The sequence below is a fragment of the Natator depressus genome, chromosome 1, assembly GCF_965152275.1.
Source record: "Natator depressus isolate rNatDep1 chromosome 1, rNatDep2.hap1, whole genome shotgun sequence".
In the NCBI taxonomy this organism is placed as follows: Eukaryota; Metazoa; Chordata; order Testudines; family Cheloniidae; genus Natator; species Natator depressus.
The window spans coordinates 209,222,088-209,248,784 of record NC_134234.1 but is presented as its reverse complement, the minus strand read 5'-3'; the positions used below and the strand labels follow the sequence as shown (position 1 = coordinate 209,248,784).

Genomic DNA, 26,697 nt, shown 5'->3' with positions numbered 1-26,697 from the left:
TCCCCTCCCTTTATTGTTGACAAAGCCAGTGTAGACACTGCTGATTGTTTTGTCAACAAAACTGGCTTCTGCCAGTGTCCCACAATGCCTGCCCTGATTGCTCTGCTCAGTGTTTTGATCTCTGCTGCCCTGCAGGCATGCACCCGGCCCCTTTCAAAGCTCCTGGAAGTATGTGTGCGCTGCTCCCTTTGGGGAACAAAGAGCAAATCATTGGCATACTCCTGTTCTGCCCGGCACTAGGAACACAGCAGCAGACAGACTGCTGCTGCAGGGGGAGTGGGACAGACTGCCGTGCTGCTTTGCCATTCCTCAATAACAGAGTTCACAGAGCTACTCGTGATGCTGCTCTCGGTAGCTGAGGGGGCCGTAGGAGAACTCAGAGAATCCCAAGATGCACAGCGATCAGCTCTTCCTTCCCACAACACTGCACTGTAGGATACATACCCATGGTGCTTTGCTCACGCTGTTGATGGTGTCCCAAGTGTGGACGTGATCTGTCGACAGAGGGAGCAAGTGTGAACACTTTGGCAATTTTTTGTTTTGTCGACTTTTGGGCGTCAACATAAGTTTTGTCAACAAAACTTGGTAGTGTAGACAAGCTCTAAGAGCTACTGGGTTTTCTGACAACAGTGACAGTCAAATAGAGAGCATTTATACATCTAGCTCACCGAGGTGTCGCTAGCAGTAGATGGTTGTGAAGTGATGGAATGAATGTAAGAACTTGTGTGTAAAGCAACAAGTATTATTGCCACCTGATCCTTATTCAAGCTAGAAAGGCCTATGAATGAGATACACAACCACTTGCTTGCTAGAAGCATCAAGCATTCATGTGACCACTAAGCTGCTAGTGGGATGCCTCAGTGGTCAGTCGCGTCTCAGTTTGCAAGTGATCGTTGGAGAGAGGCAACTGTTGCCTGTCTCTAAAATAGAAAATTGAATTAATAGTTTGACTTTCAAGCCTCAAAAATTTAATCATCATACTCATGGTATGCATTTCCAATTGTAAAGGTAAGGCAACCTACATACTGTACTGGTTAAACACATAAAATGTTGCAAGTGAGAGGGAGACAAAATGTGGTTCTATGAGAAACTGGCCCCTCCTCATTCTATACTGCTACACCATGTGTAGCAGAGTCCCAGCTACACACTGTAGTGTCTAAAGTTCTTCCTGCTTTTCACTCCTGTGAGTGCCACAGAGACACTAGACAGAGCTAACAGGAGGTCAGGTGCCTATCTCTGCTCAGGATTCACAGCCACGAACCCCTCTTCTGGGGCTAGGCACCCAAGCCAGGCAAGTAGTGCGTTTTGGTTTTTTTTAAAAAAAACAGACAAGCAGGGAGATGGTGGCACTGTTCCTCCCCCTTTATAATTTTTGCCCCAGTGGTTAGAGCACTCACCCAGGCTCAATTGCCCTCTCTGCCTCATGTGGAGAAGAAACTGGAACTTGAGTCCCCACCCCACCCCCATTCCCATTCCCATGCAAGTGCCCTAGACATTGGTCTATGGAGTATTCTGGGGCATAGATATTAAGGTCAGAAGGGACCATTATGATCATCTACTCTGACCTCCTGCACAGTGCAGGCCACAGAATGCCACACACTCCTGTGATAAACCTCTCACCTATGTCTGAGCTATGGAATTCCTCAAATCATGGTTTAAAGACTTCAAGGAGCAGAGAATCCTCCAGCAAGTGACCCGTGCCCCATGCTACAGAGGAAGGCAAAAAAACCTCCAGGACCTCTTCCAATCTGCCGTGGAGGAAAATTCCTTCCCGACCCCAAATATGGCGATCAGCTGAACCCTGAGCATATTGGCAAGATTCACCAGCCAGATACTAGAGAGAATTCTTTCCTGGGTAACTCAGATACCACCCCATCGGGCCTATTTACCATGAATATTTAAAGATCAATTAATTGCCAAAATCATATTATCCCATCATATATGCTTCTCATTCCCTTGTTTGAGCTGTTCTGAGAGAGGAGGACTCCATACACCAGTGGTTAGGGCATTCTTTTGCTGGGGGGGGGGCGGGGGGGGGGGGGAAGACCCAAATTCAAATCCATTCTCCACATCAGGCAGAGGGGAATTGAACCTGGGTCTCCCACATCCCAGCTGAGAGCTCTAACCAGTGGGCTAAGAGTTACAGGGGGCACCACACCTACTCTCCCCTCCTGCCATTTTATGTGGCATTTGGTATGCTTGGAGAACTCTGAATGGATCAGGCCCCACAGGCAAGATAAGTAGGTGTTTCCCCACCTGAGGATCCCACTGGTGCTTAAGTGTGAGATAAGTACCTAGGCACCTCAACTGAGGAGGCTTTGAACATGCTCACTAGCAGAAGCTTGGCACCTAAGGAACTTTAGTAGAGGAAGTTTAGGTGCCTAGAGGATTAGGCAGTAGTTGAGTGGGGAATTGAAGATGTGTGTCATGTGGGGCTAGATCTACAAAAAGATTTAGGTGTCAAAATGCAGAGGATACAACAGGAGCATTGTGAATGAGCCCAGAGATGCTACTGTACTTCCAAAGAAGGACATGCATTCAGGGTTGGGCACCATTCAATTCTAGAGACAGTCCAGAGAACAAAAACAATTAACCTAATCAAAAGTATGGAGGGTTTTAGAGTCAGATTTTTGAAAGGTACTAAGGCTCCTAGAGATGCTTCAACAGGAGTTAGGTACCTAAGCAGATAAAACACCTGCTTATCTCCATCAATATGTGCCTAAATACCTTTGATCTAAGGGCCAGATTTGCAGAGAGAGTTTGAGCTCTTCAGCTTACACAGTGTGAAGAGGAAGCGAATGACAGAGGGTGGGGGAAACCCAGCCCTTTTCATTGCCAATGCAAAGGCAGAATCCATAACCTTGGGGTTCAGGTGTGGAATGGGGAAGTGACTGGACCATTGCTGGGACAGCAATGCTATCTCATGGCTGTATGGTGGTGGAACATGGCGATTCTCGTGCACAAGGTTGGATTAACAGACCAAGGAGGAGATTTCAATTAAAAAAACCAAAAACACTTTATTAGATGCGCACAGTGGCTGGAAAGTACAGTATCCAAAATACCAGTTCAGTCAGAGACAGATTCCAGCCCAGAGAGAGGGGATCACCCTAGTGACAGGCAGAGCCAACAAGGACATCGCAATCTCACTGCAGCCTTCCCAGTAACAGTGAGCAACCCCTATTGGTACCTGGGGAGACATCCCTCCCACCTTGTGCTGGCAGTGAATCCTCATACCACACCCTGGGGCCATTCCCTACTGGGCACTGGCAGCCCCCACAATGAGCTCTAAGAGTCCTTTGTAAACACACAAATCCTTTGGATCGTTTGCTATGCCAAGCAACTGGGCCAAGCACCAAGGAAGACACTGAATGAAAGGAAATGGAGTAGACACCTTTTGGGAGAGGAGGGGAGGAAGAGGGTCCCAAACCCAGCGAGAGGCCCCTCCCCAGGCTGACCGGTTTATCTGGCAGGGAAAAATGTTAGACAGGATCAGCCAGCTGGTGAGATCTGACAGAGGCAGGAAAGCTATAACCTAGCACAGGGGTGGCCAACCTGTGGCTCCGGAATCACATGCGGCTCTTCAGAAGTTAATACGCGGCTCCTCATATAGGCACCGACTCCAGGGCTGGAGCTACAGGCGCCATCTTCCCAATGTGGTGGGGTGTGCTCACTGCTCAACCCCTGGCTCTGCCCCAGGCCTTACCCCAACTCCACCCCTTCCCACCCCCTCCCCTGAGCCTATGCCCTCGCTCCTCCCACATGCCACAAAACAACTGATTTTGGGTGGGTGGGGGGGAGCAGGAGGAGGAGAGGTGCTGATTCGTGGGACTACCGGTGGGTGGGCGGTGAGGGAGCTCATGGGGAGCTGCTGACATATTACTGTGGCTCTTTGGCAGTGTACATTGGTAAATTCTGGCTCTCTTTCTCCAGCTCAGGTTGGTCACCCCTAACCTAGATTAACTCTTTCCAGCCCAGGGAGCAAGGCTGCCCACCAAGCTCGGTCTCCACTCTTCTCATAAATACCCACATCTAGGAGCATGGGCATGAGAGGGAGACAGCAGAGAAAGGAGCGCTGAAGAGAAAGGCACTTCACCTCACAATGCCAAATACGTGTACTGCTCCGTGAAGCAAAGATACCTTTACCTCAGACACAACCACTAGGTAGTTCTGCCTAGCTCTACCAGGTGGAGCTGAAGGAGTGAGAAAGCATAGGGCTGGAGAGGCCAGACTATTTAAATCTCCATTCTAGAGCAATCTCCCATACTCCCTGGTCTGGAATGCACTGTGGCCAGGAAAAGCGGGCATTGCAGAAGGGGATCCTGGCATGGAGGGGGGGATTAGGGGTGGTGATCCCTGTGTGAAGGAAGGACTGCTGCCAGGGTATCTGTAGGTAGGAATGTGCCCTGTGGGGCAAAGGGATTGGACCATTGAGAGCAGGGGAATGCAGGCCATTGGTATAAGGGAGGAGAGGTATCAGGGGCCCACCCCACTTCAAGCCCCTCAGCACGCAGCTTTGGCACGAGTGGTGTGACACTTCATACACAATACGTGACCATCCAGAGGGAAGCAGCCATTCTCATCTGCCTCAATAGACAAGGGCCTCTCACAGTCCTGGGGGGGAAAAGATGAAGGAAGTTCAGTGACAACTAACACTAATGTGAATGAGATTGGAGGGGCGGGGGGGAGGAGAAGAAGAGACAGATGCACATGGGGGACTCCCGTGGGAGGGTTGACAGGCTTGAGAACAGGACAATGCCATAGTGAGACATGGACAGGAAATGGACATAAGGGAAACGGAGGGAGATTTGGAAGAGCGGCTGGTTACCTCGCACTTATAGCACTTCATATGGAAGTTCTTCTCCAAGGCCACCACACGCACGGTCTCATCCTTTCCGGGCTCTGGCATGATGGGCTCGGCACAGACTGAGCAGCGGGGGGCATACTTCCTGCAGCACACAGAGGAGAGGAGACACTGACAACAGCAGCCTTCCCAATGGGGATCCAGTCAAACAGTGCAGGAGAGCGGAGAGGCAGCCTGGTATGGAAGAGGGCCTCCCTGCAGCAAGGATGAGTGGGGGGGGGGGGGGCGGGGGGAGGAGAAGAGAGAGTGGCTCCCCCCTCTTGGGAGACTACCTACCTATGGGGCTGGCTCCTCCTCTGGCCAGAGGACTCCTGCCTACCTGTGATAGTCATCCACACAGTGGGGCTGATTGGCCTGGTCCACAATGAAAGAGGCTCCCTCGAGTGGGGTCTGGCACACCACACAGGTGAAGCACTGGGGATGGTATGAGTTGCCTGTGGCTTTCAGCATCCGGTCTGTGATGGTTTGTTTGCAGACACTGCACTTCTCCAGGGTACCCTAGGGAGAGGAAAGAGCAAGTGAACCAGAGACAAGAGCAGCCCAACCCAACAGTATCCCCAGGGTGGCACACTGGGCAGGAGGGGCAGCCTTCCTTCAGGCAATTGAGGGAGGGGAGACTGGGGCAGGCCAACCACACAGGGCCCTGTGCCCACTGAGAGCACAGCAGCAACCCCATGCCCATTCCCCTTCCAGCACAGCAATGCCCCAACACCCTGGGCCCCTTCATCACTCACAGCATAGCAGTCCTCACAGAAGGGCTTCTCGTCCACATTGTAGAACTGCTGCCCCTGCAGCTGCTTCTCACACTTGAAGCAGGTGAAACACTCCACATGGAAGAGATGGTCAAGAGCACGTACAGCTGGCTGAGTTCGGGACAAGGGCCTCCGGCAGAGGCCGCACAGCTCTGCCACAGGAGGGAGGAGAGGGTTAGAGAAGGGGGATAGCCACCACAACCCAGACTGTAATACCCAGCTTCTCCATGGGGGGACCTCACTTGCCAGCACCCACCAGAATTGGAGGCTTCTGCATGGGGCGGGTGCTCCATATCCTTCATGAGTTTCTGGGTCAGCATCTCCAGCTCCTCCACCTCTTTCATGGTCAGTGAGGCATTTCCCCTGGGGGACTCTGAACCAGTCCCCACAGGAGCCCTGTGCTGCAGAAAGACAGAGGAAGACATTCAGTGCCAGAGAACATTTACTGGGGGACAGGAGCCTCCCTCCCTCCATGTTTGCACCCCCTTCCCCACTGGCACAGTATCTCTCAGGAGCACCCTGCAATGCCTGCCCCCTTCCCTGGTATCTCTGGGGAATACCCTTCTCCACCTACTGCCTGCCCCCTCCCCTCAAATAAGATACAGTGAAGGCTCTTCCTTAGCTGATCCCTCTCAGATAGGAGTACTAACTTTCCTCACATTGGAGGGAACGCTGTTTCCCCCCCTCCCCGACACACTCCCTGTCACAAGCTATCTGAAGCATGGCTCTGCTCCTTACCATGTCCTGTGGGGCAGCAGGCTGTCCTGTGGGACGTGGCTTCTCCTGCACCTGAGGTCTCTCCCGCTGCTGGGCATAGGTGAAACTGGGAGGCTGGGGCCTTGGGGCCAAGCCCATAGCTGAAGGGGCTGTGAATCGGGTCTGAGCAGGGGGTGGGGCAGTAAATCTCATGGAGTTTGTGGGGACCCCAGAAGCACTGGCAGCTGGTTTGGATCCAAATCTGGGGGAGCTGGCAACCGGGGATGGAGTAAATTTAGGGGCAGGCTGGCCTGAGGGAAGAAGGGGCACAGATGGGGCTGGTGCTCTGGACTGCGTTGCTGGGGGGTCTCTACATTGCAGTGGGGCTGCCCAAGGTGCTGGTGCAGGGACCACATCCACTTCAGATGGTTTTGGCATAAAGCCTCCACTGGGTTTTGGAGTGAACTTAGTGGGGAAAGAAGCAGGAGCTAGGGGATCTTTAGGCACAGCCATGATTTCTACATGGCCTTTCGGGGCAGGTGGTGTTTCCAGGGGAGCTGTGGATCCTGGAGACACCTGCAAGGAGAAGAGATAGGGAGAACAGACAGCCAATCAGTATTATGAAGTGATTATCCACCATGCTTTGCAGGGAGTGTTAATGCACTTCAGTATAAGGTCCTTGGAGAGTCTGCATCACTGCTTGAGGCAATCCCCAACCTCAGATACACACTGAGCTCATCCACTCCCACAGACTGAGGGAAGGCTAGAGCTGCCCTTCTTTCTTCTCCCTGACTCCACACCCCACCTCATCTACCTGGCTACCCCTTCAATCCACTAAACGTCCCTGACATCTCAGTTGCAGGACTGTTTTCCCCCTTCCAGCTATGCTCCCTCTCCCGATGGTTTATCTATCCGTTTCCTACTTCAGGAACGGTTCCAGCTCCCCCTTCCCCCACAATATCCCCATTCAGCCATCCCCTCTGACCCCACCTCACCCCTAGTGAAACCAGCCTGCCACCCCTTCCCTTCAACATGATCCATCCAGAGAGTGCAATGTACCCTAGAGGGCAGCTCACCCGGGATTTGAAGGGGTCATTCTTCTCCATGTCATCCAGCATTGAGGACAGTGAGTCAATCTCCAGATCAATGCTATTCATCTTCCCACGCACCTGTGTCATCAACCAATGGGGGAGGAAGGAGCAATAGGACATGTTACGTGACTCACCCCTATCAGGAACAGCTGCAAACCTGGGGGCATCCCTATCCAACCCCACAGTCCTCTGCTGCAATAGAATGCTGCGAGTCTTGGATCACAGCATAATCCTACAACTCATTTTGGTTGAGAGGCAAGCTGGAGGTGACAGTGGGGGTTAGGTGCATGCTGTGGGAGCACTGTGGGCAGTACGGAATGCAGGCCCAGACAGATGGTGCCACAGTAGTGACCTCCCCAGGAACAAAGCACTCTGAAAACACTGAGGAGGTGCCTGAAGTGAGAGAGCTTCTCTGCTCCCAGCATCTTCCCAGTGCTGAGGTGTGCGTGCAGAAATGTTGACTCAAGGCCACACAGCCCTGCCAAGTGCCTGTATGTGTTCAGAACAGAGGGAACTAGAGTGGCCCACCTAAGAAAAGAACCCCAGACTAGCCATGGCTATACTTACCTGTGGGGCAGGTACCCCAGTCACAAGCCCCTTGTCAGCCATGGGGGGAGGGGGAGAAGGAAAAACCTCTTCTGGGGCTGGGGGGAAGGGCTCTTCGAATGGCGGTGGGGGCGGGGGGAAAGCACTGGTTGGGGAGATGACTGTCTCCTCTCCTGGAGGGGGTGGAGGTGGCAGTGGAAGTTCTGCAGGTAAGAACAAGGAAGAGAAAAAAAAGGGACAGGTTTTGACCATGCTTCTCCAGCAACACTCAGACAGAAGATCCGAGAGCTTGTCAGACCAGAGACACAAGAACTGTGAAACTATGGGGTCTCTAACTCCCATCCCACAGGGACCACAACCCTCACAAACTTGGCATCACACAGACTATTCCTCAACACATTTGCCAGTGCATAAAAGACACAAACACAGCAATTGTGCACCTTGGAGAGTTACCATAGCATTTAATGTATTTTAGATGCAGACTAAGGTCAGAAGGGACAAACTGATCATCCAGTCTGATCTCCTGCACACTGTGATGGGGTGTGCATAATCCCTTCCGGCCCAGTGTGGGGTAACACCACACTATGGGCAGAGGAAGTCCTTCCCCCTCAGACCATACTGGGCATGCTCCAAGTGCTATGCCAGTATAAAAGGGAGCAGCCCAGTCTGGACTGACTGCCGGAGAGGGAGGACCTTGGTGGAGTCTCCAGCTGGGAAGCCATCACAGCCCTTGCCTGCAGAAGCTAGAGATCTCAAGAACCAGACTGGATATCTGTGGCCAATGAAGCCCCAGGGATTTACCTGTGCTGAAGGGCCCAAAGACCCTGATAGCCTATGGACTACAGCTTCAGAAAGCATGGCAGGAAGTGACTCAGGGAGGGTGAGCAAGTGATATCCTCACCTGTGTGAGGTCAGCATGTTTCGTTGGGATTCCCCGCTGACCCAGTGGTGGGCCACTCTGCCACTGATAGGGCCCTGGGTTGGGGTCTGGTGGAGTTGGGTGGGCCCAGGCCCCCCTGCCTGGGCTGCCACACCCCTGGTAGCAGCCCCTTGGATAATGGCTGCTTGGCCATGCGGCCCTGAACCCAAGGGCTGCTGCTTTCACTCTGGCTCTTGGACCTCTGTGTGGTGAGGTATGAGACAGTCAGGTAGACAGTAACCGCAGTGTCCACACACCCACTATCCACCCTGGCAGGGGAAGGGGTGTGCATATATCACCACGCATGTTTGCCCTTATTTAAATATCTCCCTTCCCAGCCATTTTGTCCTCTCTCCTCATTCTCCTGCACATGCTTCTCCAGTGCCTGATCCTCTCCCACTAGCAGGTGGCTTCCCATTTCCTCTCCTACTCCTACATAGCAGCTTCCATTAGGACAGAAGGTTAGAGTGCCTATTCCTCATTTTCCAGTACCTTTTCAGGCACCCAGGCTTTTTGCAATGAAGAGCCTAGAAGACTATATAGATCAAGTCCAAGCAGATATGACCATATAATCTGCCAGCAAGTACACATGGATGACAGGTTTGGGAACTGGTGCATTAGACCAGTGGTTCTCAACCCTAGCTACATGTACCCCGGGGTGTATGCAGAAGTCTTCCAGGGAGTACATCAACTCCTCTAGATATTTGCCTAGTTTTACAACAGGCTACATAAAAAGCAATAGCAAAGTCAGTACAAACTAAAATTTCATAAGAGTTGTTTATACTGCTCTATATACTATGTACTTACACTTCAGCATAATATTTATATTCCAGTTGATTTTCTAATCATATGGTAAAAATTAGAAAGCAAGCAATTTTTCAGTAGTAGTGTGCTATGACTTATATTTGTGTCATTTTGTTAAGCAGGCAGTTTAAGTGAGGTAAAACTTGGGGGTACACAAGACAAATCAGACTCCTGAAAGGAGTACAGTAGTCTGGAAAGATAGCCTAATGCAGTGGCTCTCTATCTGGCCCATCACACAAACCAGACACTAGGGTGCTGTTGGAAGCCGCTATTTTTTCTGGTAGCTGAAAGAAACATTGACTTTGGGGTTAAAGTTTTTCATGCCTGGTCTCCACAAGGCCTTGAGAAACTTACCAGACACCTTCTTGACAGAGGTAGAGAAGAAAGAGGAAGGGACCCATAAGTCCAGGGATCATGCTCTGGTAAAAAACTCCATTCCCCTCCAGTTGTTGAGGTTCTTATGAGGCAGATGTCCTCTAGCCAGCAGAGCTCAGATAAACCTGTACCCTCTTCTCCTCCCCACCTTCTACAAGAGAGGAGAACTCTCTTTGCATTCTCTTCTCCCCTCAACCCAAAGCTACAAAGGCTTTTGGCTCCTGCTAGGAAAGGGAAGGCATCCACTACTATATCCCTAACCCGAAATCCAGTGTGTCTATTGCTGCTTATAGTTACCCCTGACTAGCAGCATGAAATTGACCTGATTATTGTCCATTCCACTGCTGGATACAGAACTCTGAGCAGGAGCAGCAGAAGTGAAACTGTCTAGCCTCGTTGGTTTTGACCTGCTGCTGCTTGGGGAAGTTAGACTCAACCATCAGCAATATGCTGGATCACATTTGAGAGGTTCTCTTCAAAACTACAAGGGATAGGATACACCTTTTCTTAAGATTTCCTTTTAGCCAAGGTGCACCGTGAATTTGGTTTCAGAGTAGCAGCCGTGTTAGTCTGTATTTGCAAAAAGACAAGGAGTCCTTGTGGCACCTTAGAGACTAACATTTGAGCATAAGCTTTCATGAGCTACAGCTCACTTCATCGGATGCATTCAGTGGAAATTCAGTGTATTTTCCACTGAATGCATCCGATGAAGTGAGCTGTAGCTCACGAAAGCTTATGCTCAAATAAATTTGTTAGTCTCTAAGGTGCCACAAGTACTCCTTTTCTCTTTTCGTGAATTTGGTGTTATGCAGACTTCCTCTCAAGCTGCTCTCATTCTCCAAATTTCTACCTTCATTTAAAAAAAAATATATATATATAAGTTTAACTGTTATGGTTGCAAAGAAAACCATGAAAATGTGATACAAGCATAACCATAGCAGCATGGTCTGCTTGAGTTTGCAGAGAGCCCAAAACAAGAACTCAGGGATGTGGGCACTGCCCATTCACCTAAGCCAGGGGTGGCCAACCTGTGGCTCCGGAACCACATGCGGCTCCTTGTATAAGCACAGACTCCAGGGCTGGAGCTACAGGCACCAACTTTCCAATGTGCCGGGGGATGCTCACTGCTCAAAGCCTGGCTCTGCCACAGACCCTTGCCCCCACTCCACCCCTGAATCTACAGTGCCCTTGCTTCTCCCCTCCACCATCCCAGAGGCTCCTGCTTGCCATGAAACAGTTAATCAGGAGGTGCGGGGAGGTGCTGATCAGGGGCTGCTGATGTATTACTGTGGCTCTTTGGCAACGAACATTGCCAAAATTCTGGCTCCTTTTCAGCCTCAGGTTGGCCAATCCTGATCTAAGCATCTGTTAAAGTATCAATCGGTATTGAAGTTAACTGTCACTGTTAGCTCTTTCACTGCTCAATGTATGTAAAAAACGAAAGGATCTACTCTGAGTGACATGCTCACTTTGGCACCACAAGTTGGTAGATACCACTTGTTTTTTCCACTCCCTGTTCAAGGAGCGGGACCCAATGCACCCAGAAGAGCTCATGGAAGGAGCCAGGTACAGAAAGCCCAGTGGAACACGTGATCATATTCTGAACATCTGCATAGTCTATTGCTAGAACCATCTCATTTTCTCCTCAAGTGGGCAGAGCTTGTTTTTGTAGCTAGAGCATGAGAAAGTACCACCACCTTCACCCCGAACCTGCAATTTGACCCCCAACTCAGGGAAAGCTTCCTACTTGCCACCAGCAAATGGAATTTTCAAACCTTGGTTTCTGCATGCGTGCACACACCGCCCCCGCAACTGAACGGAAAGTTCAAGCAAAGTCCATTTAGCTGTTTCAACTGGAGAAGGAAAGATAATGCTGGAAGATTGAATGCAAAAAGAAAATAGTTGCTCAGACACCACAAAGCAGTTTGCAAAATGGAACCAAGATCTGCCAGGATGGTAGGTGCAGTACCAGGACAGATTATGAATTAGCCACCAAAATGGCTTCATACCATTATTCATAGAGGATTAATGGTTAGTTACTGCACCTACACTAGCTTGATCTTAATCCTAAATAGTAGATATGAGAGAATTCTTATAGCAATATTTACTTGCCATGTTGCATAGAAGTAGCATTTTCTCTTCCCATTTAACATTATACTACTAGTGTTTTTTGTGTACTACTAGTTGAGTCTGTCTGTGCAGCATGGCTGAGTTTCATAGACTTTAAGGCCAGAAGAGACCATCAAATCATCTAGTCTGACCTCCTCTATAAAAACAGGCCACAGAAGTTGATACAGTTAGCACTGCATTACTTGATTTTGTATTTAGTTTCCACATTAACATGGTATTTTCTCTTTACTCTCTCTCCATAACACAAAGGCAGTGTCTCTCCACAATTAAGCTTCAAAATTCACAAAACCAATCTGCATGAAATCTGTCTTTGGCCTCTTGCCCTTAGACTTTTGTTGCAAGTTTTTGAGTGAATCAGAGAGGAAATTTATAGATAGGGAAGTTACAGGAAAAAAGCTTCCTAGAATATCAGGATTGGAAGGGACCTCAGGAGGTCATTTAGTCCAACCCCCTGCTCAAAGAAGGGCCATTCCCCAACTGAATCATCCCAGCCAGGGCTTTGTCAAGCCTGACCTTGAAAACCTCTAAGGAAGGAGATTCCACCACCTCGCTAGGTAACCCATTCCAGTGCTTCACCACCCTCCTAGTGAAAACGTTTTTCCTAATGTCCAACCTAAACCTCCCCCACTGCAACTTGAGACCATTACTCCCCATTCTGTCATCTGCTACCATTGAGAACAGTCTAGATCCATCCTCTTTGGAACCCCATTTCAGGTAGTGGAAAGCAGCTATCAAATCCCCCCTCATTCTTCTCTTCTGCAGACTAAACAATCCCAGTTCCCTCAGCCTCTCCTCATAAGTCATGTGTTCCAGTCCCCTAATCATTTTTGTTACCCTTCATTGAACTCTTTCCAATTTTTCCACATCCTTCTTGTAGTGTGGGGCCCACAACTGGACACAGTACTCCAGATGAGGCCTCACCAATGTCGAAAAGAGGGGAACGATCACGTCCCTCGATCTGCTGGCAATGCTCCTACTTATACATCCCAAAATGCCATTGGCCTTCTTGGCAACAAGGGCACACTGACTCCTATCCAGCTTCTCGTCCACTGTAACCCCTAGGTCCTTTTCTGCAGAACTGATGCCGAGCCATTCGGTCCCTAGTCTGTAGCAGTGCATGGGATTCTTCCGTCTTAAATTCAGAACACTGCACTTGTCCTTGTTGAACCTCAGATTTCTTTTGGCCCAATCCTCTAATTTGTCTAGGTCCCTCTGTATCCTATCCCTACCCTCCAGCATATCTACCACTCCTCCCAGTTTAGTGTCATCTGAAAACTTGCTGAGGGTGCAATCCAGGCCATCTTCCAGACAATTAAATGAAGATATTGAACAAAACAGATCCCAGGACCGACCCTTGGGGCACTCCGCTTGATACCGGCTGCCAACTAGACATGGAGCCATTGATCACTACCCATTGAGCCCGACGATCTAGCCAGCTTTCTAGCCACCTTTAGTCCATTCATCCAGCCCATACTTCTTTAACTTGATGGCAAGAATACTGTGGGAGATTGTGTCAAAAGCTTTCCTAAAGTCAAGGAATAGCACATTCACTGCTTTCTCCTCATCCACAGAGCCAGTTATCTCATCATAGAAGGCAATTAAGTCATTCCTGACTAACCTGTCCTTGGCGAATCCATGCTGAGTGTTCCTGATCACTTTCCTCTCCTTCAAGTGCTTCAGAATTGATCCCTTGAGGACCTGCTCCATGATTTTTCCAGGGACTGAGGTGAGGCTGACTGGCCTGTAGCTCCCCAGATCCTCCTCCTTCCTTTTTTCAAGATAGGCACTCTATTAGCCTTTTTCCAGTCATCCGGGACTTCCCCCGATTGCCATGACTTTTCAAAGATAATGGCCAATGGCTCTGCAATCACATCCGCCAACTCCTTTAGCACCCTCAGATGCAGAGCATCCGGTCCCATGGACTTGTGCTCATCAAGCTTTTCTAAATCATCCCAAACCACTTTTCTCTTCACAGAGGGCTGGTCACCTCCTCCCCATGCTGTGCTGCCCAGTGCAGCAGTCTGGGAGCTGACCTTGTTCGTGAAGACAGGCAAAAAAAGCATTGAGTACATTAGCTTTTTCCACATCCTCTGTCACTAGGTTGCCTCCCTCATTCAGTAAGGGGCCCACACTTTCCTTGACTTTCTTCTTGCTGCTAACATACCTGTAAAAACCCTTCTTGTTACCCTTCACATCTCTTGCTAGCTGCAACTCCAAGTGTCATTTGGCCTTCCTGATTTCACTCCTGCATGCCTGAGCAATATTTGTATACTCCGCGCTGGTCATTTGTCCAATCTTCCACTTCTTGTAAGCTTCTTTTTTGTGTTCAAGATCAGCAAGGATTTCACCGTTAAGCCAAGCTCATCGCCTGCCATATTTACTATTCTTTCTACACATCGGGATGGTTTGTCCCTGTAACCTCAATAAGGATTCTTTAAAATACAGCCAGCTCTCCTGGACTCCTTTCCCCCTCATGTTATTCTCCCAGGGGATCCTGCCCATCAGTTCCCTGAGGGAGTCAGAGTCTGCTTTTCTGAAGTCCAGGATCTGTATTATGCTGCTCTCCTTTCTCCAGGATCCTGAACTCGACCATCTCATGGTCACTGCCTCCCAGGTTCCCATCCACTTTAGCTTCCCCTACTAATTCTTCCTGGTTTGTGAGCAACAGGTCAAGAAGAGCTATGCCCCTACTTGGTTCCTCCAGCACTTGCACCAGGAAATTGTCCCCTACACTTTCCAAAAACTTCCTGGATTGTCTGTGCACCGCTGTATTGCTCTCCCAGCAGATATCAGGGTGATTGAAGTCTCCCATGAGAACCAGGGCCTGTGATCTAGTAACTTCTGTTAGATGCCATAAGAAAGCCTCGTCCAGCTCATCCCCCTGGCTTGGTGGTCTATAGCAGACTCCCACCACAACATCACCCTTGTTGCTCACACTTCTAAACTTAATCCAGACACACTCAGGTTTTTCTGCAGTTTCATACCAGAGCTCTGAGCAGTCAGACTGCTCTCTTACATACAATGCAACTCCCCCACCTTTTCTGCCCTGCCTCTCCTTCCTGAACAGTTTATATCCATCCATCACAGTACTCCAGTCACGTGAGTTATCCCACCAAGTCTGTTATTCCAATCACATCATAATTCCTTGACTCTGCCAGGACTTCCAGTTCTCCCTGCTTGTTTCCCAGGCTTCTTGCATTTGTGTATAGGCACTTGAGATAACTTGCTGTTTGTCCTGCTTTCTTAGCATGAGGCAGGAGCCCTCCCCTCATGCGTGCTCCTGCTCATGCTTCCTCCTGGTATCCCACTTCCCTCAGGGCTTTGGTCTCCTTCCCCTGGTGAACCTAGTTTAAAGCCCTCCTCACTAGGTTAGCCAGCCTGCTTGCGAAGATGCTCTTCCCTCTTCATTAGGTGGAGCCCAATCCTCTCCAGACTCTTCTTAAGGTCTGGAGAGTATTGGGTGTTTTATAATCACCCTGCCATTTTCGAGCAGCCATATTGTTTGGACAGGAACACAGACATCTAGTGGCCAAACAGAAAGCCGGAAGCCAGCAATACACAAGATCTAGTCCCAGCCTTGTCACAATAGGTGGGCCCTAACAAGGCAGCTTTGGATTTATACAGCTCCTTTCCAAGGACTCAGTATGTGATTTACAAACAGCCAGACTCCAGAAAAAGGGAGTTTCACAGCCCATGGAGTGGATATCCCTGTTTCCCAGCTGGGGAAAAAGGGTCTGAAGCAGTGCCTTGTCCAAGTGTGCCCATGGCAGAAGTGGGAACACAAAGGTCTCTGAACTCCCAGTTCTGAGATTAATAAATAAAGCCACATTGCCTATTATGAAAGTCATTTCACCTTTCAGCATCAGTTTCCTCCTCAGTAAAATGGGGAGAACAGCTACCTCACAAAGCAGTACTAAGGATTCAAGTCTATCCAATCTTCATGTTTGTGCAGAATTTTGAACACACTGAAATATGACTCCACAGCAGAGAAAAGTGTGTATATATATATATATATATATATATATATAGTGAGCACCCGTCTTCACTGAAGTTAGTGTTTTTAAAAAAGTTTTAACCAGTCCAATTAAAATTCCCCTTCCTGCTCAGGTTTTGCTGTTTAGTGTCACAATTTTCACTAGTTCTCTAGTCACCAGAGTCTCCCAAGCTAGACAGGGCCTGAATTCCCAGACAAAAGAAATAAGCGGGGAGGGAGGGAGGGAGGGAGAGAGAGAGAAAAAAACCAACAAAAAAACCTTCCATTTTTCCCTCCCCGAGGGAAAGCATTTCAGGCCTCCTTTATCCCCTATAAAGTAACAAAGGGTACAAAGCTCATTTTTCACCACTCTCTGCAGGTCCACTTTAAAAATGTAACCTTGAGTTTCCCAGCATGTACCACCCTTTAAAAAAAAAAAATACAATATTCTGTTCAAGTTCTTCCCTCCCCACAGCCCGAGCCCAGGGCTATAATACTGCATCAGGAACATAACCCAGTGAAGTAGCATCTGATATAGACAACAGCTCAACCACCATCTATCCAGTCACCTCCATGCAGCAAAGCACCACCGTGGGGCATTGGGATCACTACTTACTCAGAAGGAAGAAAGCACATCCCAATTTTCTTATCCTCCCATCAAGCAACTGCCCCATTCTACTCCTACTTAGTATTCACAACTGGACAACACCACAGCTTCCTAAAGCTGGATGAAGAACAGCCACAGGATAGGCTGCTACCAACCTAATGTTTCCCAGTGTAGGCAGTGTCTTTTACTGCAATGACAGACCACACACTGCAAGCCATCATCTCCACAGACATTCTGAGCTGGCTGCAGCACACTCAGCCCACAACTTGCATATACCTGAAGAGATACCGAAGCCACAGAGGGCTGAATTCAGGAACAGGGACTGAGCATTTCAGTAGGGCAAATTAACAGAAGAAACTCAGAGGGCAAGAGAAAAAGTTCCTCATCTCAGTTCCTCATTCTGACTACCAAATAAAAGCTAGTGGGGGGCCTAATCCTGCTCTCATTTTACCAGTGGAGTATGGTCGGGAACAGCACTGAAGTCAATGCAGATACACTGCCAAAAAATGGAGGGGGGGTGGGGGGGGCACAGCAAGTTTTCCCATTACCACCTATCTCCTCTGTGGCTGTGTGTCTTAACCAGGAATTAAAGATGGTGTTAGAACATCAGCTAGGCTGCCTGCTAGACTAACTTGGCCAGCTAGCGGACATTAAAGTTGGCATTATCTTGTCTACACTACCTTTTAGAAGATGGTGGCTAATATCACACCACCTATCCTAGTCGAGACAAACCCAGTGACACTGTGGTGATATACAGGGATGTCAAGAAGGAGAATGTGGGTAGTAATGATACTCCTAGTGGCTTCCGCTGGCCAGGTCTAGAATGGGGGCTAAATCACCAGGTGGCCTTAGAGGAGTGAAAAGGGTCCCAACAGGGATCAAAAGCTAAAGTAAAAGCTATATTTGCACCAGAACCCTGCCCAGAAAAGAAAAACAAAAAAAAAAACAAACCACACACACCACAAGAGAAAACAAAACCCAGGGAGGCAAACCGCTATGTCTCACTTCCTGTTTATGGCAGCTCCCATCTGTCCCTGCAACTACTCCACCCACTCAGGCAGGGTATGCACAATGGTGAAATGGCAGGAAGTGAGTGAGACCAAAGGGGAAGAGCTTTCACAATCTGAGACAAGCTACAGAGTGAGGTGAGGGATGAATCACAGATATGGAAGACAGTGTGAGCCATCCCACAGTTAGCCAAGCTGGGGGATTCTTCCCTGCAATATAACTGCCCCCTACACTGATATTTATGGTATTCCTGTAGACTCTGGTGAGAGACTGGAATCTCTCCGCGCACCCCCCCCCGCCCCCTTTCCTCTTGGGGAGGAAGATGCTATGCATGCCTAGATCAAAGTGATCAGAATAGTTTCCTCCTGTTCCCCCCCCCCCCCAAAACACACACACCCCTTTGTAGCTCGCTCTGGAGTCCTGCCACCCTCCCAGTGTGAGCACCCATCTATTCTTTGTAGCAAGCTGCTTATTCATTGTTTAGACCAGGCACAGACCATATGCACTGAGAACACAGAAGTGCACATAAGCTCCCACAAATGGGGCAAGTAATAAGTTATGGATATCACATACCTTCAGCAAGCAAAGGTGCTGCAGCTGGTGGGATCTCCCCCACTTTCCCTATCCGAGCACATTGGGCACCAGCCCCAGAAGGCTGGGGCAGTGGCAGATCTGAGGCACTCCCAGGTACAGCACCCCCAGCCTTGAACGGGTTCATTTTGGGCTTAGGGGCAACCACTGGTGCAAACTTCTTCTGCGGGTTGTAGAACGTTGGGGTGGAAATATTGATGCTGACTGTGGAAGTCATGCGAGTCCCCGGGCTACCAGATGATGCCATCTTGCTGCTGGCTGCTCAGCACCTGGGGGCCAGGAGGATAGAGGAGACACAGACATGAGATCAGACATGACCCTGCAAGGGAAAACAAATCTGGAGAAAGGCACAGCAGGAAACAGAATTGGAGGGTGGGTGCACCTGAGTGAGATTTGAGGGACATGAGTAGAGCTTGGGTGCCCCCAGGACTGGGAGACAAATATGTTTTGAAGTAAGAAATACTGTCTAACCCGGAGGCAAACCCTTAACAAGTGCTTCTCCCTGGGATGCAGGGGAGGAACAACTGGCCAAAGCACCAATAAACTCTCTCCACCTTCAGCCCTTTGCTGAATGGGATTAACAAACATGGAGGGGTGGGGGGAGCAAGGCAGTAATAATAAACTGAGAGAAGGACAAAGCTGGGATCAATGCAGAAGAGAACTGCTGGAGAAGCCAGCCTTCTGCAGATGGCTCAGATCCCCACACCTCAGACCAGAGCGCCCCCCCCCACACACACACACACACACACCCACCCCCCCCAAGAGGCAGCTTTAGCATCTCTCACATCACACCACCACCCATAAGCTTGGGGTTTCAAGAGGGTGTGTCACCACTGCATCCCTGCCAACTCTGTCTGTCCACCTCTCCCAATCCTCTCCTCACAACCCCACCCCCATCCTTTTACCTGTAGACCCCCAGCCCTCTCTGGTCAGTGGGGAAGCTCTGACAGCTGCAGCACAAGCAGAACAAAGGGAAGCCTGGGCGATTCCATAAGGTCACACATTCCCCAGCCAAGCCCTTTGTCTTGCTGTCATTTCTGTCTTGCTGTCCCTTCCTGTCATTGTAGCAATAAGCAAAAGCTCCTACAGCATCCTCAGTGGCCGCAACGGCTGTCTGCCCTGCCCCCGCCCCTTCCTGCAGGAAGCAGCTCCTGGATCCAGCCAGCCTCACTAACACATTCCTAGAGTCACTCCCTCCCAGCCCCTGCTGTATAGGGCAGGGGCGAGCAAACTTTTTAGCCTGAGGGCCACATTGGGTTTCCAAAATTGTATAGAGGGCCGGTTAGGGGAGGCTGTCTCCCCCAAAACAGCCAGGCATGGCTTGGCCCCTGCCTCCAATCAGACCCCCCCCCCACTCCAACGGCTCCCCCAGGACTCCTGCCCCATCAAACCCCCCTGCTCCCTGTCCCCTGACCACCCCTGGACACCCCACCCCTGACTGCCCCATCCAACCCCCCCCCATTCCTGACTGCTCCCAGAATCTCTGCCCCATCCAACCCCCCTGTTCCCTGCCCTTGACCGCCCCAACCCCTATCCCCCCCCCCCCCCCAAACTCCCCTGCCCTCTATCCAACCCCCACTCCCCCGTTACCATGCTACCTGGAGGCCAGTGGCTTGCGGCACTACAGCCACGCCACCCAGAGCACCGGGTCAGGCCATGGCTCTGCAACTGCGCTGCCCGGCCGCCCAGAGCATTGTGCCAGCGGCTTGGCGCACTGAGGCTGCAGGGGAGGGGGAACAGCAGGGGAGGGGCCGGGGACTAGCCTCCCGGGCCAGGAGCTCAGGGGCCAGGCAGAAGGGTTCCACGGGCCATAGTTTGCCCACCTCTGGTATAGATGCTGCCCTAAAGCCAGCCCATCCATGGCCTGGCCTCGGGGTGCAGCATAGCACAGCAAGCAGCACTTTCCTGTTTGCCACAGAATATGCTCACAGCTCCATCCTACCAATGGTGTCTTCCTAGGGTCTAGCTCAGTGGTTCTCGAACTTTTGTATTAGTGACCCCTTTCACATAGCAAGCTTCCAAGTGCAACCCCCCCCCCCTTATAAATTAAAAATACTTTTATATATTTAACACCATTATAAATGCCAGAGGCAAAGCAGGGTTCCCAGCAAGGTTGATACCTCGCAACCCCCTGAAGGGTCCCGACCCCTAGTTTGAGAATCCCTGGTCTAGCTAGAGTACAGCAAGCTGCATATTTCCACTCCCAGAAGCAGAGCCCAGCCATGTCCTGAAAAGCAAGTTCTCTAAGGCTTGTATGTGGCGAACTTGAAACTCCCTGAAACACTCGCCATCCTCTCCCCCCACCCCCCAAACCACCACTCATGTTGCCCTCAGGATGTTTCCAAACTCACAACAGCCAGGAGCTATTGACAATCTCCTGATAAGAGCCCAGATGTCTAAGACTTCTCCCCATGCTGGTATCCAGGCCAGAGAGGCACTAAGTTTATCATGCTGACCGCACACAATAATGCTCCCAATGGTAGAGAGGCAAGTATGCCAGCATTTGGACTTAGTTTGTTTTGAACAACATTCTTCTACAGTGCCTGCTGCTGCACAGTCAGCACGGATGATGATGGGCTGCTGTAACAACAGGACTCCTGCAGCTATTCCACAGTGCTGCTATCACTGAGGAGATATACATGGGCCACTCACCCATACAAGTTCTCCAAGTTGTGGGGTACTCTGAGATCTCAGATACTGTATTTGAGTTAGTTGTTATATTGGAACCAATCCTCACCAGCCCTCCCTCTCCCCCCCACCCCCTATATCATACTTACATCCAGCTGAGGGTCAGGGAGGGAAGAAGAATCATCAGCATTGACTAAGGGCAAATCTATACTGGCAATGTAAAAGCCATGTTAAAGCACTACCCCGAGCGAGAAAGCTGCAGTGCTGTAAAGTGCCAATGTAGACAAGCCCTAAGTGTCTGAAACGACAAGACCTTATTTCTCCCAAGGTCAGGCACTGGGCATATCAACCATCCATAAGGGTGCTGGGGAGTAGATCATCAAATGTTAAGCCCAGAAGGAGCCTTACCATCTGTCAAGGTTCCTTCCCCCCTCTGAACTCTAGGGTACAGATGTGCGGACCTGCATGAAAAACCCTCTAAGCTTATTTTTACCAGCTTAGGTTAAAACTTCCCCAAGGTACAAACTATTTTACCTTTTGACCCTGGACCTTATTGCTGCCACCACCAAGCGTCTAACAGGGAAAGAGCCTACTTGGAAACGTCTTTCCCCCCAAAATCCTCCCAAACTCTAAACCCCCTTTCCTGGGGAAGGCTTGATAAAAATCCTCGCCAATTTGCATAAGTGAGCACAGACCTAAACCCTTGGATCTTAAGAACAATGAAAAAACAACCAGGTTCTTAAAAGAAGAATTTTAATCGAAGAATCACCTCTGTAAAATCGGGATGGTAAATACCTTACAGGGTAATCAGATTCAAAACACAGAGAATCATAGAATCATAGAATATCAGGGTTGGAAGGGACCCCAGAAGGTCATCTAGTCCAACCCCCTGCTCGAAGCAGGACCAATTCCCAGTTAAATCATCCCAGCCAGGGCTTTGTCAAGCCTGACCTTAAAAACCTCTAAGGAAGGAGATTCTACCACCTCCCTAGGTAACGCATTCCAGTGTTTCACCACCCTCTTAGTGAAAAAGTTTTTCCTAATATCCAATCTAAACCTCCCCCATTGCAACTTGAGACCATTACTCCTCGTTCTGTCATCTGCTACCATTGAGAACAGTCTAGAGCCATCCTCTTTGGAACCCCCTTTCAGGTAGTTGAAAGCAGCTATCAAATCCCCCCTCATTCTTCTCTTCTGCAGACTAAACAATCCCAGCTCCCTCAGCCTCTCTTCATAAGTCATGTGCTCTAGACCCCTAATCATTTTTGTTGCCCTTCGCTGGACTCTCTCCAATTTATCCACATCCTTCTTGTAGTGTGGGGCCCAAAACTGGACACAGTACTCCAGATGAGGCCTCACCAGTGTCGAATAGAGGGGAACGATCACATCCCTCGATCTGCTCGCTATGCCCCTACTTATACATCCCAAAATGCCATTGGCCTTCTTGGCAACAAGGGCACACTGTTGACTCATATCCAGCTTCTCGTCCACTGTCACCCCTGCGGAAAAGGACCTAGAACTGCTGCCTAGCCATTCGGTCCCTAGTCTGTAGCGGTGCATTGGATTCTTCCATCCTAAGTGCAGGACCCTGCACTTATCCTTATTGAACCTCATCAGATTTCTTTTGGCCCAATCCTCCAATTTGTCTAGGTCCTTCTGTATCCTATCCCTCCCCTCCAGCGTATCTACCACTCCTCCCAGTTTAGTATCATCTGCAAATTTGCTGAGAGTGCAATCCACACCATCCTCCAGATCATTTATGAAGATATTGAACAAAACCGGCCCCGGGACCGACCCCTGGGGCACTCCACTTGACACCGGCTGCCAACTAGACATGGAGCCATTGATCACTACCCGTTGAGCCCGACAATCTAGCCAGCTTTCTACCCACCTTATAGTGCATTCATCTAGCCCATACGTCCTTAACTTGCTGACAAGAATACTGTGGGAGACCGTGTCAAAAGCTTTGCTAAAGTCAAGAAACAATACATCCACTGCTTTCCCTTCATCCACAGAACCAGTAATCTCATCATAGAAGGCGATTAGATTAGTCAGGCATGACCTTCCCTTGGTGAATCCATGCTGACTGTTCCTGATCACTTTCCTCTCATGTAAGTGCTTCAGGATTGATTCTTTGAGGACCTGCTCCATGATTTTTCCAGGGACTGAGGTGAGGCTGACTGGCCTGTAGTTCCCAGGATCCTCCTTCTTCCCTTTTTTAAAGATTGGCACTACATTAGCCTTTTTCCAGTCATCCGGGACTTCCCCCATTCGCCACGAGTTTTCAAAGATAATGTCCAAGGGCTCTGCAATCACAGCCGCCAATTCCTTCAGCACTCTCGGATGTAACTCGTCCGGCCCCATGGACTTGTGCACGTCCAGCTTTTCTAAATAGTCCCTAACCACCTCTATCTCCACAGAGGGCTGGCCATCTCTTCCCCATTCTGTGATGCCCAGCGCAGCAGTCTGGAATCCCTCTAGGCAAAACCTTAATATACATTCCATTCAGCACAACTTATTTTATCAGCCATTTAAACAAAACAGAATCTAACACATATCTAACTAGATTGCTTACTGACTTTTTACAGGAGTTCTGACCTGCATTCCTGCTCTGGTCCCGGCAAAAGCAACACACAGACAGAGCTAACCCTTTGTTCCCCCCCACCACCAGCTTTGAAAGTATCTTGTCTCCTCATTGGTAATTTTGGTCAGGTGCCAGCGAGGTTATCTTAGCTTCTTAACCCTTTACAGGTGAAAGGGTTTTTCCTTTGGCCAAGAGGGATTTAAAGATGTTTACCCTTCCCTTTATATTTATGACACCATCATTATTGGGACCTTCCGCATAACAGACCATAGACTCTCACCCAGTGATTCTGCTTCTAACTAATTTCTGCTTGAGCTAAGGCATATCATTTTGAAAGATATCCAGTCTTCATTTAAAGACGCCAAGTGATGGTGAATACACCATGTACTCTGGTAAACTGTTCCAATGGTTAGTTACCAGCCACTGGGTCTTGTTATGCCTTTACGGGCTAGTTTAAAGTGTCCTCTGACATGAAAAATCCTCTCCCCTTGTCGGCACTTGAAGATGACATCCTAGTCACCTCATGATCATACTCTATAATGGGGCTGGTCTCTATAGAGATGATTGTGGGACATCTGCTGCTTCATGCAGATACCTTAGTTTCATTACCAGCAGCTGTTCCCATCTCCCTGACCCCAGAACAGTCCTTTTCCCCATATACTCTCTCTAGCCCAAAGCCTCTCTCTCCTCACATCAGCCTCCCTCCTACAGCTGCCCCGTCTGTCTCAAGTTCTGCTTAAAAAGTGGCATGAAGGCATATCTTCTGTTTGTCCACCAGCCACCCTATAGCCTAGAGGGAAGGGAAAACGGAGATGCCAGGGACTGAAGCTTCCCCAACATGCCTCTAGACTGACCTACCTCTCCTCCCCCTATCCATGTTATGGTTCCCCCACAGTTCTACTGGTATCCATCAATCCTGACCTGCAGCTCCCCGATTATGAAATGTGCATTAACAGGGTCCTATTATTCAAACATACAAAAAAAAAAAAGTACTGAGGGTGTGTCACTAGGCAAGCCTGAGCCTAAATTAGTTATCAGACCTCCCCCAAAGAAAGATATTTCTTGACATCTACATCAATGAGAAGATGTAGCCATAGATCCATGTAGCCGTAGAGGCTAATGACACCAAAGCCTCAAGCAAGGGCTATGTATGACCTGTCTACTGATTAGGGGCAGAAATTGAGATTTAGATCCTTTCACTGGCCATAGTTGCCTTAAAATGGATTGCTTTCATGTAACCAGTGCATCACAGACTGCTCTGTTTTCTATGCAAGTGCTGTAGACCCCTGACCTAAACCATACCTATTCAGTGACCCACCAAAGGGAAACTAACCAACTCTGTCTTAGGCTTCTGCCTCCATGGGCCAGTCTCCAGTGCATCCCACTCTCAAGTAGGGAAGGGAACATGGAAAGAGAGACCCACCCTAACGTCCTCCAAAATTACTCCTTCCCTATGAAGCAGCGGTTCATGACCCCGTTTTTATGGGGTCGCCAGGGCTGGCTTAGACTTGCTGTGGCCCGGGCCAAAGCCCAAGCCCAACCACACAGGGCTGCAGCTGCAGCCTGAGGGCTTTAGCCCTGGGTGGTAGGGCTCAGGTTATAAGTCCCATGCCTGGGGCTGAAGCCCTTGGGTTTTGAAACTCAGGTGGGCTCAAGCTACAGTTTCCCCCTCCTGGGGTCGTGTAGTAATTTTTGATGTCAGAAGGGGGTCACAGTGCAATGAAGTTTGAGAACCCCTACTATGGAGGATATCAATTCAGACCAAGCAGGGAGTATTGGGTGGGAGGAGGGGTAATGTTTTAGAATTGCCGCAATCCAGTAACTCTGGCAACTGCACCCACAGAGTCACACGCCTCCTCCAAATGGAAAGTGGAGAAAGGGGATGTGCTATTAAAAATATGAAGTGAAAGAATCAAGCCGATTTACAAAAACCCCAAAAACTGAAGGATTTTGTTTTTAATTAAACAAAGAGCCACATGCATTTCCACCCCTTCAAACTCTGGTTAATCCTGCAAAGTTTGCTTGGTTGGCAAAAAAAAAAAAAAAAGTTACAAAGCCCCAGCAACGAAGTCATTTATTTTCCAAGCAGATGGTGTTTCCCTGCTAACCACCACCCCCATTCTTTTGCCCAGTGACCCCCACTTCCCTTCCCCCACCAGTAAATTCATTCCAGTCACTAAACCCTGCATGTAAATTGTAGTCAGGAATCGGACCGGGGAAAGGGGAACTTTCAAAGCTACAAGCCAGGCCTGGAGTGAATCTGTAACAAACACATAACTAAATACCGCCCCCCGGTCTTCCTCTCTGCACAGCAGGAAAGGAACAGGCAAACATATTTCAAACTCCAGGCAGTCACAAATTTGCAGGCACAAGGATCTTCAGATCCCCGCCCAGGAAGGCAAAGGAGAAATGAAGCAGTTCCCGAAAGTGTTACGGGTTCTTTCCCCACCTAAACACATCTGGGAAAGGCTCTAGAGCGGGTCTCACACACACTAGAAGAATGTCTCAACTCAAACCAGCCAGCAGAGCCCCTTCTCCCCACCCCCATTGCTAAACCTTTACAAAGGAAAGGAGGCGACTTGGAAGGTATTTCATTTTGATGGGGAGGGGAGGAACGTACCCAACTAAAAGTTGGCAAGTAGTTTGTCAGGCTTTCAAAAATTTGAGGCTCCCACGGAAAATAAGTCGGTGACACAGACACGTCAAACCCATAAATTTAACGCTAAATACGGTCCCAAGCTGTGCAACCAGCATAAACCACAAAACACAACAGCAAGTTCAGCCTCTCATCCCCAGTGGGTGTGGTAGGAAATTGGGGGGTGGGGTTCCCTGATCAACAAACATGCATTTAGTTTCTGAGCATAAAGTTAAACTAAGAGGCAAGAGCTTCCCCCAGGACAAGCTCTTTTCCAAGCGGAGAGGACTCACCTTTGGGGAGAAGTTCAGGAAGAGAAGGGTGGCGTCCCTTGGACTAAAAGTTTGCTGCTGCTGCTGCTGCTGGTAAAGTCTCTGGTACTGCTGGAACGCAAGCCCAGCTTCACTCCTTCCTCCCCGTCCTGCTCTCTCTGCCCCCTGCGCACCACTCTGGACTTGCTTCAGTTTCATGTCTGCCAAAAAGGGGAGGGGGGAGGA

The 26,697-nt window shown here is 49.5% G+C and overlaps 1 protein-coding gene across 3 annotated transcripts; it reads right to left on the bottom strand.

The window, feature by feature from the left end:
- On the bottom strand, nucleotides 1-26,697 carry ZYX (zyxin). 3 transcript variants are annotated; one of them, XM_074934719.1, is made up of 10 exons: nucleotides 26,494-26,697; nucleotides 18,336-18,622; nucleotides 7,968-8,149; nucleotides 7,386-7,478; nucleotides 6,352-6,885; nucleotides 5,870-6,014; nucleotides 5,596-5,765; nucleotides 5,181-5,359; nucleotides 4,826-4,946; nucleotides 1-494 (listed from the first exon to the last, which is right to left on the bottom strand). In XM_074934719.1, exons 2-10 carry the CDS (start codon nucleotides 18,598-18,600, stop codon nucleotides 459-461), a joined length of 1,725 nt encoding a protein of 574 aa, XP_074790820.1. In that variant the 5' UTR covers nucleotides 18,601-18,622; nucleotides 26,494-26,697; the 3' UTR covers nucleotides 1-458. The 3 variants fall into 3 exon arrangements, with proteins under 3 accessions (XP_074790820.1, XP_074790804.1, XP_074790811.1); XM_074934703.1 differs by lacking the exon at nucleotides 1-494 and adding an exon at nucleotides 3,786-4,611; XM_074934710.1 differs by lacking the exons at nucleotides 1-494; nucleotides 26,494-26,697 and adding exons at nucleotides 3,786-4,611; nucleotides 19,259-19,470.